Source organism: Halichoeres trimaculatus, unplaced genomic scaffold (genome assembly GCF_033239565.1).
Source record: "Halichoeres trimaculatus isolate MK-OKI-2021-1 unplaced genomic scaffold, fHalTri1.1 fHalTri1_scaffold_3, whole genome shotgun sequence".
NCBI lineage: Eukaryota > Metazoa > Chordata > Actinopteri > Labriformes > Labridae > Halichoeres > Halichoeres trimaculatus.
The window spans coordinates 12,262,196-12,276,865 of record NW_027437181.1 but is presented as its reverse complement, the minus strand read 5'-3'; the positions used below and the strand labels follow the sequence as shown (position 1 = coordinate 12,276,865).

Below are 14,670 nucleotides of genomic sequence, written 5' to 3'. Positions count from 1 at the left end.
GTATTTTTTTCTGCACAGTTAGGTAGACAGATAAAGAAAAGGCAATGTTTTAATTGCTTTTAAACTTTAGGAAAAAATCACAAATATTTACATTTAAAAATACTTATCTTCTGGCTCTACAGAGATGGACATGTTGAACTCACAGAGACATGCAGAGAGAAGTGATGGTACGGACACTGCCCTCTAGCAGGCTCCAGAAGAATTACAGCAGAACTGAATACAGGAGTTCAGAGGGCATTGACATGATACACAACAAATATATTTTTGGTAGAATAAAAAGCAAGAAATACATAAAGATCTTACATAAACACTGGAAAAAATAAAGATAATTGGCTAAGACAGGTTACACAGAATGAGTACACTTTGATATAAAAATGAATCAGAGACAGCAGATGATAGCAAAGCTACAGCGTCATACTTAGAACATTCATTTCCCATGGGAGCAAATGCTAGCAATTTAGTGGTGAAAAGGTAACATAAAATACTTTAATTCTCTATTGATTATACAATTTTCATTATTACACAGTTTTACGTGCAAATATGATCAGTTAAGAAGCTGTAGAATAGCTCTGAGTTTGATTAAATCACTTCTCTCGATGCGCTTTAGGAATGTCTGGGAGGGGAAATAAGTTCCCCCGAGCAGGTAGATGTGGATACACAGTATAAACTTTACCATGCCATGGGAAATACATGTTAATAGTCAGGGTTTGGTTGGAGTTCATTAATCAGATTCAGTCGTGTGTGGGAGGACAGTGAGGGCGATGGCATTACAGGCTGCTGTAGATCCTCTTGATGGTGTCGCCCTCATCTTTGGCAATGATGCCCTTCTCGATGTATAAGTCAACCTGCTGGTCCATGAAGTCCTTCAGCTTGGACAGGTCATAATCTGGAAAAAGCACGCGCAAATAAAGTGATGAGGGATTAAGAGAGAGAAATCATGAAGCTGTGCTGTTTTGATCCTGCATAGTTCAGACGTTGGACTCCTGCAGTGCAGCCTTCCTATGACGGCACACCCAAACAAGACGTAATCTGGTGCGGTGGTTCATTATCAAGGCAGATTAAGGTCAGAGTTAGCATGTCTGGGGTTAAGAAGATACAAACATGGAATAAGAAAAAGCAAAAGATCACAAAGTGAGACTAACTGAAACATTAAATTTATTTAATGCAGTCATACAGGATTTAAAACAACAAACCAGCTTACCTATGAAACTAGCAGAGCGCCATTAACCTTTAAAAACACAATCTGAGTTCTCCTTGATCTGAATAGGTCATGGTCATTTAATAAAGCACCATAAGGCCACAGCAGGACTTGTCTATATTTAGGTATGAAAACAGTCTCTCTGTATTATCCATCAAAGTAAGAAATGAGTTTCCGAGAGCAAACATCTGCTGCTCCACTTCTCCTCGCTCTGAGAGAACAGCTGTCACCATTCCTCTTTATTGACATCTCAAGGTACAGTACATCTATAAGACACAGTTTGTCACAAACATGACATGTGTGAGGGATTAACACGATGTGATCAGACACCACACCAGTTTCCCCAATCTTGACTGCGAGGAGCCAACAAGCAAAACCAGGATGTCGCCTCGAAGCCCATCTGCTCGTCTGGCTAATCTGTGTAATGTGTGGGCATGGACACACACATTTGCACACACACAGAGATTGTCCTAATGGGTGCTTCTGGTAGAGTAAACACACTAAATGGCCTGTTTCGCTCTCTGTTTCTATGACACTGCTTTTTTTTTGGCTTGTTGAAAGAGCTTTTGTTCTCCTCCAGCTGTACTTTTCTTTGGAGAGACAGGAAAATTAATGAGAGGGACGCGAGCGATTTTTGTGGGACGAGGTGTGCTAGAAAAGTAGATATCATTTTTTCAAAGCTCAACTATATTTAATCGGGGTGATTTTAGAAGGACACCCAGATCCTCATTGTGAGTTTTTCTGCCTGACACCATTATCTGTCCGTCTCTTTCTGCCCAGATCCCTCACTGGCAGGAGGGGAGGCCCCTGTTGCCCCAGACAACCACTCCACGCACACTAGCATGCTAATGAAGTGTCCTATATAGAGTCAGGTCAGGGATGAGCACCATACAAAACTTCCCTGCTGCTCTGGTCTCTGCAGCGTTAGAAGCTTAGCGTCAGCCTCGGTTCTTTTGTTTGTCTTCTTTCTGTTTTAAGGTAAAAATCTGGGTCAAACTTTTTATCTGTGTACGTTTTCTGACTCCCTGGAGGTTGAATGTCCCATTTATGAACTTTTAACACATCAGGCAAGCGAGCATGACCAGTAAATATAAATCTCTTCGTGCGGGTACTTTGCCTCTTTTTTTGTCCTGTTTCCTGCAGAGATGGTCAGAGTAGACGGATGGCCTGAATAGTGAGAACTCATTAACATTTCATTCTCTGCTGCTTAATTAAGCACAACTGGGCATTGATTTTACACTGTGGAGTCCAGCAGCATGCCTTCTCCTGTTGTGTGTCAAACCAATACAGTTTGCACAGCTCTGCAGTTTCTGGGTCACATGCGGCTTCTCTCTGAGTGCTGACAGTACAGTATGGTACAGTATGTGCAAAGAAGTAAACATACACAGAAATACGCAGCATCAGTCGGGATAAAAGCCCTGATCAGGAGGAAATGTGATGATTTTTCTTTGCTAATTGTGCTGCTAGACAGTGAATGCTGAGGAGCAGGTAGGAGGGAATAAATGAATAGAGTTCTCTGTCTCTCATTAAGGAAGCTGAATCATTAGTAATTAGGACAGACTCTTGAAGAATTATCCATATTCATGAGATGTGGAGAGAAGCATCTACCCCAGTATCCCACACTCATTTCAAATGCAAATCAGAGCGAACAAAAGAGCCTTCAAATTTTGTGTTCTTGAACGCGTCTCCTCAGAACTGCTCATGACCCGGGTCACTTTAATGAGGAGACGAGAGCTTGCAAATGAGGATGTTTTTCTTGTTTTGGCTCTTATAACTTAACAAGAGTAGAGAAAACAGAAGAGTTTAGAGTGACTGATTGAAGGACCGGAGTGGAGTGTGTCTCACCATCTTTGCCTTCTTCTTTGTTGTGTTTCTTTAGCCACTCGATGTTCTTCCTGATGGCCTCCAGATACATCTCTGACTTGCCTGGCTGGCCTGAAAAAGAGGGGAAAAGAGGAGAGAATATGTGAAAATGGTTTTCTTTGATGCTTTGGAGTTTGGAGAACAGTTTGATGTCGCTTCATATCTTTTGTCTTACATCAGACCTCTGAGAGAGGCCACTTTGCTGCAGAGTCTGACAGAGCTTTTTTACATTGATAAATTATTTACCGGACTAAATTTGTTGAAGCAGTACTTTTTTTCTTCACAGGGTTGAAGGAAAGAGTGCAGAACTTAACTCTCATCTTTGAAATTGAACAAAATTTTGATCAAACTAAATAGAAATAAACAGACTCAACTCGTGCAATATGTTCATTATTTAACTCAGAATAAAATATGGATTATAATGCAAGAGCTTATGAAATATGGATTATCACTCTGCACAAATGTTACGCAACTTATGGAGCACCCTGTTAACATACACATAATACAGATTTCAGATGATATTACTCTGGATTTTCTTCATTTCCTGCAGTAGCAAATGTTCTGCTCATAATCCAGCTCCATGATACATTTGGTAAACTTTGTTTTTTACAGTGTGTGTGTGCGTGTGTGTGTTTATTTGGATTAAGCTGACGAGCATAGACAGAAATAGAGAGTAATGGCAGCTGTGACGTGCCTTCCTGTCGCTGTTTTTGGACTGGCCTAGTTCAGTGACAAACAAGGACTTAACTATGATTGGCTTTGAAACACACTGTCTATTACATGTCAGCCCTGCCGAGTCAAAACACACCATGGCTCCACCGGAGCTCTCTCCAGGAAGAGCAAAGAAGATGTTTCATTGAACTGATATGGTGGGAGTTTGCTATGATTGAAAAGTTCTGAATTTATTTGAGACTTTGGATACAAAACAACGCAATCAAATCAAACTGAAAAAAAAATAAAAGAAACAAAAAAAGGATAAAAAAAAGTAAAGAAGGAGTCATTCAGCTACAAGGCACTATCATTCTTTGTTTAAAATAGTAAGGCTGTTTAAAAACTATTAAAGCAACTTATCAAAAATCTCTACAAAGAAATCTTTTCATGTTTCAGGGGGTCATCACTGGTTTGTGGACTGACTGGTCTCAGTTGATGGCTGCTCCTCCTTGGTTGAGTCTTTCAGGTTCTCATACTCTTTCTGCATCTTGGCAGCCTCTGCCTTGGTGTTGTCATCCTCATCCAAGAGTTTTCCTGCAGCAGACAGAACACACATAAAGCATCAAGTAAGCTTGTCTTAACATTCTTTATTTAATCTATAGAAAAACTCAAGTTAAGTTATGAATATACAATTTGAAGGGGGTTTTGTCTAAATAATTGAGCAGAGCGTTAGTTTGGGCAAGCCAACAAGTCAGCTGATCTAACACCAGCCTGTATCAGCTCACAGCTTACCTTTTACACGTCCCTCTGGCAAAATGTCAAATCAGTGTTCTATTTAACTGCCTTAGCCGCCTAAGCTTCCTGCTTCCTCTGCCAACCGCTCTGAATCCTGACCCCCAGCCCAGCTCCTCCTCCTAATGCTGTCTGATTCTACAGGTGTCTTATGTATTGTCTCTGGTGTCTGACCTATGTCGTACCCCTGATGTCTTGCTGCTGCTCTTCCTGCCTTGGTTTTTCATGAATGCAGATAAGATGGAGGGGAGGTGTGCTCTCCCTGCCTCAAACTGCATCAGACAAAATGTTTTGTACCACATCTAGGTCAGGTTCTGTAACTCTTTCTGACAGCTTTAAACACCTCTGGGTATGACATCTGACAGCATTTTTAGTTAAGGTCATTCCCCGGGGTTGAACCAAATCAAGTCATCTTTGAAACCATGTATTACAAACACAAACTGCCTAAAGGCTTCTTTCAAAGGAAAACACATTTATCTTCATATCCAAATCCAATAAAGAAGTTAAACAACATGATAAAAAAATTATTCCATCCATGGTCAACAGCCCATGTTGTTACAGTTTGGCATGATTGGAAGTAAATTATTTATAAAACTGTTTACCGTTGGGTCCACTGAGGTCAAGAGGCCCCAGAGACTTGCCCAGCTTGTTCCTGGTCTGCATGGCAATCATAGCATCCAGGTTCTCTGCAGATGAAACAGACCATACGTTCACTTTTGATGCCACAAACATTGAGTCATCAGTTTGCCGAAGAGAGGATGAATGAAAACCTCTTAACCTTTAGAGAGTCCCAAACTGCCTGTGTGTGTGTGTTACTCACAGGGTGATTTCCATTTGAAAAGGAGCTTTTTCCTGTCATTGAAAAGGAGGTCCAAGGACACAACTTAAGTGATGTCTTTCCCTGTTTCACTGTTACTCTAAAAGCCCGAGTTTAGACATTGAAAAACAGAATGTTCAGCTTTCATAAGAATAAATGACCCTTTATTGAAAGACCTGGTCCCTTAGCCTTCTCTGTGCTTGTTACCAGTTTTTGCTTTCAAAACAAGATTAGAGAATTAAAAGACTTTAAAGCAGCCAGAGAATGACCCAAACAGATCATATAACTCACAAAACTGATGTTAAGTGTCAACTGATCCTCGGTGAATTAACAAAGGAGTAAACGCTGCGAACAAAGAGAGGGGAGCAGATGTTCTGCACATACACAAACCCCAGGGATCAGATGTAATTTCATCTGATAGATCATATTCCAGCAGTACATTTATTTAAGTCCCTATATTCATCATTTGAAACACAGTAGATATTGTTGAAGCAAATGAATATTTCTTTTCTGTTTTTGGTATCGATTGAAGGAGGGAAAACGGCATCAGGACATTAGAATTCTGGATGAAAGCGCACATGGACAACAAACAGATAAGACAAATAACCCAGCCTAACTCTGCTGTAACTAAAACAGCCTTACAATTTCTTCTGTCCTCCTTTTTCGTTTCTGACAACCAAAGCATCTCACTGCTTTTCACTTCCAGTGTTTCCAAGCTTCCTTCTCCAACCTGTGGCCTGAGGAAGGACCATTTCTTTTCTTCCTCCCCCGCCATCTTCCTCCTTATCTATCTCTCTATCCTCAGGCCTGTATCACCCTCAGGCAGACTGGGGATGATTGACAGCTGTGTGTACAGTTGTCTAGCTGGAGGTGACTCATCAGAGCCTAGCAGCCAGCTGGGGGTGGAAGTGGGGAAGGAGGCATTAACATGTTGCTAGGTGATGGTGGGATCCATTGGCTTATCTCCTCACAACCTATACCACAGGAGGCCAGGGTGGTTGTCTTGGAAACCCATATCTGTTGTAATGGTATACGCCTGATTTGTTCTGCTGTGTGCGTCAGAAGCGGTCTTTGCTTTTCTGTTAGGAGACACTAAAGACCGGGTGACTGCACAGAGGTCATGTGAAGGAGTATTGATTAATCCTGCTAAGGTTAGCTTTAGTTAAATTACTTGATTATGGCTCCTACAGTGAGACATGCACATCGTGAAATGAGCCTGGTTAGTTCCACGCTACACCTCTAAATTGATCAGTCAGCCGATAAATGAGATGTATTTACACACATAAAGCAAAAGATGCCACACATTTGCTCCAACAAGCTTTTCAGAAATGCTGATTGAACAGTGAGATTCAGTGTATCATTAATTTGAAGTTACCCCTTTTGGCTCAGGAAACTTGTAGTGGACATTTTCCAACCTTATTTGACTCAAAGCTGCAGTGAGGAACTTTGGGTTTGTGTTGATGTTGGAGCTCCCTCTGAACAAAGGGTACATCTTACTGCCACAGATTTTTTCCAGATCATACAAAAGTAGTATTTCATGACAAAATTATCTTCCTTCTCTCCCCCTAATTATCAATTTATCAGTTACTTTGGATATTTGCTATTTGGAAAATGCTCAAAAAGCTGCTTCATCAGGATGCTGTAAGCATCTCATCCTGTACTTACCCCACAGCAGAAGTTACAGGGATTGAAATCACTACATAGCGACATATAAAAAGCCAATCTTGATGCTGATAGTCTTTTCGGCTTTTGTAGGTCACAAAGAGGCATTAATTTCATTCTAAGCCTGTTTCATAACCAGTTAAGAACTCCACAATGACACATAAATCATTCATGACGATAATTTTGTGACTAATCGTCTACTGCTCTGATTAAAAAGTGGAAGTTAGAGTTGTCAGCACTATTTTATCAGTCTGGACTGAATGTCATTTGAACAGAGAGGGAGAGGATGAGAGGATGTTGAGTCTGAGGCTCCCCAAAGGCTCAAATGCAGAGATGACAGCTGTCCCTTACAGGTGGCTGACCTTTCCACTGGCTGCTGATGTGATGGCCGCCTGTAAAAGCCCAGCCTGGTTATATAGGGTGTCCCTGACACTAATGTGTCTGTGCAGGCTTCACACTTCACTGCACAGGCTCATGGAGGACATTTGTTTGGCTGAACATGTAGGAGTAGATATAACAACAGAGAAATGCTTGTAGAAATTAGCAAGACTGAAGCTTTTGTTCAGATGTCACACACACACAGACACAAGGCTGTGCGAGCTCATGAAATCAATATCATACTATTACTGACGACCGTTAGTGATAGTACATAGACAAACACATTCCTATTGTTGCTGGTTTCAATTTATCGCTTTTTTTGTTGTTGCCAGGAATCATCTCTGCAGAAAACACAGTTCGTCAAAACAATGATAGCTCAGGATTACATTGAGCTTATTAAGCCAAACTAGTATCCTCTGATTCAACAGTGACTGCTCAGTCAACAGCAAACACCATCATCCAATAACCCGACCACAAACAGCACAACTGCACATCTTATCATGCAATCCTCTGCTTAACGTCATGACACTGAACATACCAGAGTATGAACAAACAGCGAAAGAATTTTATAAAGTCTTACCCAGATAGGACACTCCCTCCTCTGGCGTGATTGTGCCGTATTTCACCATCATCTTCACAAAGTCGATCAGCGTCTTCATGATGGTGATCAATGTCTCTCTCTCCTGAGAGTCTTGTTCTGCAGCAGCAAACCAACAGAGGATAGTTTCAACACCAGCGTCTGGCATCAATGCTTCGTTAACAGTAATTGGTCATCTTGGTGTTAATGTTACCTCATGGGGTCTGGCTGTTGGGGGCGGTGATGATTGGATTATAAATAATTAGTCGTGTGTGTGTTTGTGTGTGTTTTATTTCCTAAAGATGTATCAGAAGCACAGGGGACTAACGAGCATTGACCTCACTTTGAGGAACATTATGTTATGACACCAACAGCTCTCCAGTGCTTTCCTCCATCTGAAGCTCTTCTATCTTTAGACAGAGGATGCTGTGAGGTGATGATCTTAAATGTCACTTCAGGGTTGTGTGTGCGTGCATGTGTTAATGTGTGTGTGTGTGTTCACCTGAGTCGAGGCTCCGTAGCAGACGGTAGAAGTTAGGGAAGTACTGCAGGTCCTGGAGCCCATCTTCAGGTCTCACCTCGTTGCCCTCATCTGTGTCTTTGTCCCAGGTGTTGTCCCCTGTGTCTTCCTCTTCCTCAGCATCTCTGTCCACCTCATCCACAATTTCATCATCCTCTTCTTCCTCGTCTTCATCATCATTGTAGCGACGCTGGGTCGGCTCCCATGTGTCCTGGAAAGTAAATGATTGTAATAGCTGTAGAAGCTTTTAAGATTAAACAATGACAGAATGTAAAGTTTGATAAACATTTATGCAGGGATAACAATATGGGTCATATTTGTATATAAACAATATTGACTTTTTGAAATGGCAAGTAATGATTTTTCCAGTGACCCTTGGGATGACCATCAGTGCATGTTGTGTACTTTATGTAAAATACAGTTTCTGAAAACAGTTTGCACATAAAAATTCAGAGTCTTTGATTTCAGAAGACTACGAAGGACTTTGAAGAGATCTTTGGTTTCTGTTTACAGTCTGGAAAAAATTCAGCAGGAACTGGCTTTATAGAGGAAAACCAATGGAGAAAGTTTAAATGGTATCCTGTTGATCGGTATGAATGTATGAGCGAATGATGCACCAAATGTAAGCGGCACTGCATTTATGTCCATGACAAATTTCCCTTCGGGGACAATAAAGTTTTATCTTATCTTATCTTATCTTATCTTATCTTATCTTATCTTATCTTATCTTATCTTATCTTATCTTATCTTATCTTATCTTATCTTATCTTATCTTATCTTATAAAATGAAGCCGAGAAACAGGACAGTCTTTAGAAGGATTCAAAACATAAGCTGATTCAAGCGCTGAAAGTCAGGTACATCTGCCATGTTAGTAGCTAACATTAGTAACAGTTGACAGGCAGCTGCTAGCTAGCATGATTTTTCTATTGCTGTATCTGTAGATGCCATTTTACCCATTTGTCTTTAACGCTTGTTTTCATCTCAATAAATCAGGATAAGGCTGTGTCCTTGTTTTTTTTTTTTTTTTAAAAAAAACCTGGATATGCTTATTACATTACTCCTTAAAAAAGTACCATGGCATGCAAACATTTCATCTTTATTTTGGAGTATTTTTGTGGTTAAAAGAATTTTCCAAGTAAAAAAAAAAGTAAACCCAACAACACAATCCTATCACCACAATCACTTATTTACCGGGTTTGTGTCTGAACCCTGGTCATCCTGCTCCCCTCTGCGCTCTTGGTCATTATTTTCGGTGTCCTCAATCTCGTTGTTCTTGGCGTTCTTAGTGATGAGATCCTGCAGAGCCTCAGCCACCTGGTACTCCAGAGTGTCTGCCTGGCTGTCTGTGATCTACAAAGAGACACAGAGAAAGACGGTCTGAGAACGACTGAGTGGAGTAACACTTGCTGTTGGGTGCCAGAACAGAACAACATGTACTGACTGTGAACTGCTTTGAATCACACACTGATTACTGTCACTTCAGGCCGTTCTCAGCAATCTGGCACCAACAAACTACTTACTGAGTGTCAGAAAAAGTAATTCACAGCTGAGCTCATGACACAAAGCTTGATTCACACTTCTCTTCCTCTCTTAGTGAAAAGGCCGAGGGAAAGAGTTCCTGTTGAGAAAATGTCAAGCTCCACGCTGCGCAAATCGAACAGCATGCAAGAGGACAAGCTCTCGACCTACCAGCCCCAGTTTAAGCAGCTTGGAGACGATTCTGTCGAACACTCCTCTGTCGTCCTCTTCGTAGATTTTGTTTGCGATCTTTTGAACAATGTCTTCTGCTGTCAGTGGGGTGCCATCTACTTGACGAAAGCTTTCTGGGTCATCTGTGTTGAGACAGAAGTGCATTTGTTAATATTTGCAACCTTATGACCATGCTTTTGGAAAATGGTAGGAGATTAAACAAATGTGTTTCTCTCTTTTATTTTGAACTCTCTACTCCATCCATCTTTTTCGACAGCTAGGAAATAAGTCTATCTCCTTTAAAATCTGATAACGTTCCATCATTGAAAAGCAATAAATCCATTTGTATTTTTCTCACTGTTAATTTCACACATCTTTCTGCATTACTATCAGAGAAATGAGCAATAGTTACAGCTTTTTCCTTACATAACACCCCTGCTGCTTCCCGATGTCCACGCACAATAAAAATAAGCTGGGCCAGAATACTCCTGCCTGTATTGGCAGCATGATTCATCACTGATCTAGTGCTCAAAAACCTTCAAATACCAGCTCTATTTTTGTCCCTCTGTGGTAGAATGAAAAGTGAAACTCGCGTTAGCCAATTTTAGACAGAAAGTAACCTGACGAGCTGCTTGTCATTGAAGAGCCGACAGAGTGAATCGATGAAATTGAGCACTCAGCGCTTTGCGCCTGAGTCACCTCACCTCTGAGACTGTCCTTTATGCTGCTGACAAGACCCAAGATCAGATTTTGTGCTTAAGAAGTGAAATGTGTGCTGATCTGATTAAATCTATACAGGGTCAAAATCAATGTACAATCCAGTAAAGGGTTGCATTATGGGTAAACTTACAAAAACTGTTCCAGATTGAGCTAAAGGATTGAGTGGAACAGCAAGTGATCTAAAATGTATTGGAAGTTTATCAAATGTATCTGAAAATTAACTGGGTGTCTATTGTGTCTGTGGTGCATGTGCAAAGATCATCTGCTGCAGTGACACCATCATTAGGGTTGAAAGCAGCATGATGACCACATTTAAACTGGAAGACTTTCATTCAGGATCCAAATAAATTGCGTCTTTGCTTTCCTCTCTTCATATGCAGTAAGGGACAGGAATTAGACAGTGACAGTATCTATGGGAAGAATCACAGTCCCGAATATGAAAAATCTCCAGTAAAGAGATAAAAGGAGTGGGAACAGTAGCTTCCCAGAAAGGGAGGGGATAATCTTCCTCTCTCGCGTGCACGTGTCCTCTCTTTGACTCTTTCTATCTGTCTGCGCTGATCCCCATCAAAGACACGTGTGCTCTCTCCCTTCTCTTTCTTAAAATGTCTGCCCAGTGGCCTGCCAGCAATGGACGGACGCACGCGGCATGAGTCCTGCCCTTAACCGAGGTGGCAAAGGCCACACAAGCAGAGGGACTCAGACCAAACACTGTGTTTACAGCAGCTTACTTTACAAACAACAGGACAGGGCCTGCTGGAACATGTGGTGACAGGTGTGCGTACCCTGATACTTGCCGTAGTCCATCCCGTTCTTGGTGGAGTCATAGTCCTCAACCAGACGTCGGCTCTTAGTTGAGTCAGACTCATCTGGAACATACTGGATGTCCTTTTTGTTTGGCACATCAGTGGACTCTTTCGATTTCTGCCCATCAGCGAGTGACTTCAGCACAGTTAAATCATCAAGGTCCTGCTGTGACTCGGAGGGGCGCTTGCTCTCTAAATAAAAAAGGGAGAGAAAAGTACAATGGAGGAAGATTAACTCTCATTCATTGTGGTTTTATTTATTTGTTTCTTCTTTGTACAAATGAAGATTGTTTTACTGGAAATGCTGCAACACAGATGTACTCAGCATAGCGGAAATACAGTTAATTGATTGGCTGTGAGGTTTCCTCTTACCGGCTGACTGTACTGCAGTCTTCACGCTGTCCGCCTCAGCAATCTGTGGAGAAAAAGAACATTAAACAAATAATTTCCCCACAGGATGTGAGCTCTGATTAATAATGTTTGCTAGAGGAACACTGGGGTTATTTGACAAGGGGTCATAAAGCCTACTTAGCCGGATATTGGATGATGAGATTGGATATGGAAAAGGAACTTACTTGCTCTTGTAGTGGTCTTTCCTCTGTCAGCTGTCTGTTGTACACAGTTTTATCTGTAATACAAAAAGGGATGTATTTGTTGGCTCAAAGCAGATTGAATAAATATCATGCAGACCATTTTTGTGGTTTAAAAACATAGAGTACTTCACACACAGTCAGGCATTACTTTTTGTGAAGAGCATATCATTTTTAAACACTGATTGACTGACTTCTTTTTTTTTGTTTGTCATTTGAACTTATGTTTAGCTATAAGACTTGTGTGACCGTCACTGCCCTCCCAGCTAACCACAGCAGAGGCAGAGCATAATCGGATTATCAAACAAAAGATTAAACCGCGTCGAAAATAGACCACAGGCTGCCATAGCATGAGAGGAGGCGTCGTTTAAAATCCAGATGGACACTACAGAGTGGGAGCCCAACTTTAAATAAGGGCTCTGCCTGTAGCTCTGTTTTCTTACTCAACAGGTCTGGATTTACTTGGAGTCTCCTTAGGATGCATGGATCCAAAATATAAACAAAGATACACAGAAATTCAGCGTTAGCTTACAAATTGTAACTATCATCTGTGACCTGTCATTATAGCTGATGTTTCACTATTTCCCTCATTTCTCGATCAGATAACCAATAGTGAGTTTATAGGAACGTGTTTTTTTTTTTTTTTTTTTTTAAATCTCAATATTTGAGATCCCATGTGTGCAGAACAGAGTTCATCCAAACGCACTTTGTGGCGTTTTCAGAATCTTTGGATTAGTCACTGACTCCAATATTTACTATAAACAGTCTTGTAGCATATGCAGGTAAAACTGTTTAACAGTTCAAAAATAGATGAATGAATACACACATATATTTATATTTTGCATTGTAAGTTTGTAAATGAGACCGTGAACTCACCATCCGTTGAGGCTGTAGTAGGTGTGGGGAAGGCAGATATCTGGCTCACTACATTCAGGGCTAGAAACTGGAAAAGGACGAAGAGGCCAACGTATTTTGACGCCATCCTGAGATACGCTGTCTCGTTTGGTCCAAAATATATCTAGCCTTTCCACCTGGCTTTCTTTTCTCTTCTTGGGTTTCGTTTCCACCTCCAGAAGAAGAAAAGTGCTGAACGTGTGGACAGCTCCGCGCTGCTGGTGCTGAAACTGTCCACGGAGGCTGCGCCCTGGTTACCCGCTGTGTGAGATGCACCGGGCGGGGAGGGGCTGACCAAATCTCCGCCGTGCTCTGGAGCTGTTATCGAGCCGCGGTGCTGAAACCAGGTCACCTCGCTTTAATAATAACCACACGAGCAGTGAGGCTCTTCAAGCCCCGTGTGAGAAACAGCATCACCTGCCAAGGCAGTAATAGAGCCCACTACAACAAGACCTGCCCCCTCTGTGTTCACAGAGGAGGAGGAGGAGGAGGAGGAGGAGGAAGGGGAGGAGAACACTACAAGAAGTGTCAGCCTTACAGCGGTGGCCAAGATTATTAAAAAACTTGGCATCTTTAAGAGATTTCAGTTGTGTTTGTTGGATTGGTCAATGAAGCAACTTAAATGAAATATCTATAAAGTCATCATTATGCTCTCTACATTATAGAAGAGCCATGATATGTAGATTGTGGTATTTTACTTGCAAACAGGAATATTAGAATGACAGACTGGAAGGTGGACATACCATATGGTTAAAATGCAAAGTGGATAAAAACAGACTGTCTTGACACTTGACAGAGCAACCAATTGTATGTACACTACAAAAAGAGAACATCTTTTGGAAGCATAGTGGTCAATAGTTTCTGATCTGTCAGGTGTTTCAACAATTTTAGCCACCACTGTATAAATACAGCCCTTTAACTGCCCAGATTTCAAATAATAAACAGGTGCTTGTTAGAATAAATCAAATTCTCAAATTTATTTATTTGAACATTTTTATACAATATACAAAATAATAAACCTCCATGTTTCTGAGAAAAAAACAAGAAGGCTGAGAAACAAATGAGTCTTTTAGCACACAAAAGTTGTATTATGAGTTGTTTGCATGGCAGTGAATGAAACGCACTGTTGACCATTTTTCGCAGCGTTTTGTAGAAAGCTCCGCCCCTTTCATGCGTCACAAACAACCTGCGTCACGGTTGTATTTCTTCCACCGGTTGGTCAATAGCAACCGTTATTAAAACGCCAAACAATTAGGCACATTAACGATGGAGGTGATATATTAGGGTTGGTTTTACGACCTCTCTCCTTTCACAAGGCCAGTCTAGTGCTAATTAGATGTAGGCTGAGGTCGCATGTGGATGAATCAGAGGTTATTAGATTCAGCTCCCAGTGACCCATTCAGATCTCAGAGTGTGGCTCCTGACAAAATAAGGTTTACTGTGTCCAAAGAGAGTTCAGTATATCAAAAAATACTGCCCTTGTTAATAAGGCTTGAAAGTCTAATGAAAGTG

At 41.2% G+C, this 14,670-nt stretch overlaps 1 protein-coding gene across 2 annotated transcripts; it reads right to left on the bottom strand.

Annotated features, from left to right (window-relative positions):
* Positions 1 to 31: 31 nt before the first annotated feature.
* Positions 32 to 13,595, bottom strand: scg3 (secretogranin III). 2 transcript variants are annotated; one of them, XM_074666160.1, is made up of 12 exons: positions 13,141 to 13,595; positions 12,250 to 12,302; positions 12,047 to 12,089; positions 11,654 to 11,866; positions 10,149 to 10,291; positions 9,651 to 9,809; positions 8,441 to 8,669; positions 7,942 to 8,058; positions 5,107 to 5,190; positions 4,196 to 4,306; positions 3,044 to 3,133; positions 32 to 886 (listed from the first exon to the last, which is right to left on the bottom strand). In XM_074666160.1, exons 1-12 carry the CDS (start codon positions 13,244 to 13,246, stop codon positions 768 to 770), a joined length of 1,467 nt encoding a protein of 488 aa, XP_074522261.1. In that variant the 5' UTR covers positions 13,247 to 13,595; the 3' UTR covers positions 32 to 767. The 2 variants fall into 2 exon arrangements, with proteins under 2 accessions (XP_074522261.1, XP_074522262.1); XM_074666161.1 differs by having other exon boundaries at positions 11,666 to 11,866; positions 13,141 to 13,594.
* Between the last annotated feature and the right edge of the window lie 1,075 nt (positions 13,596 to 14,670).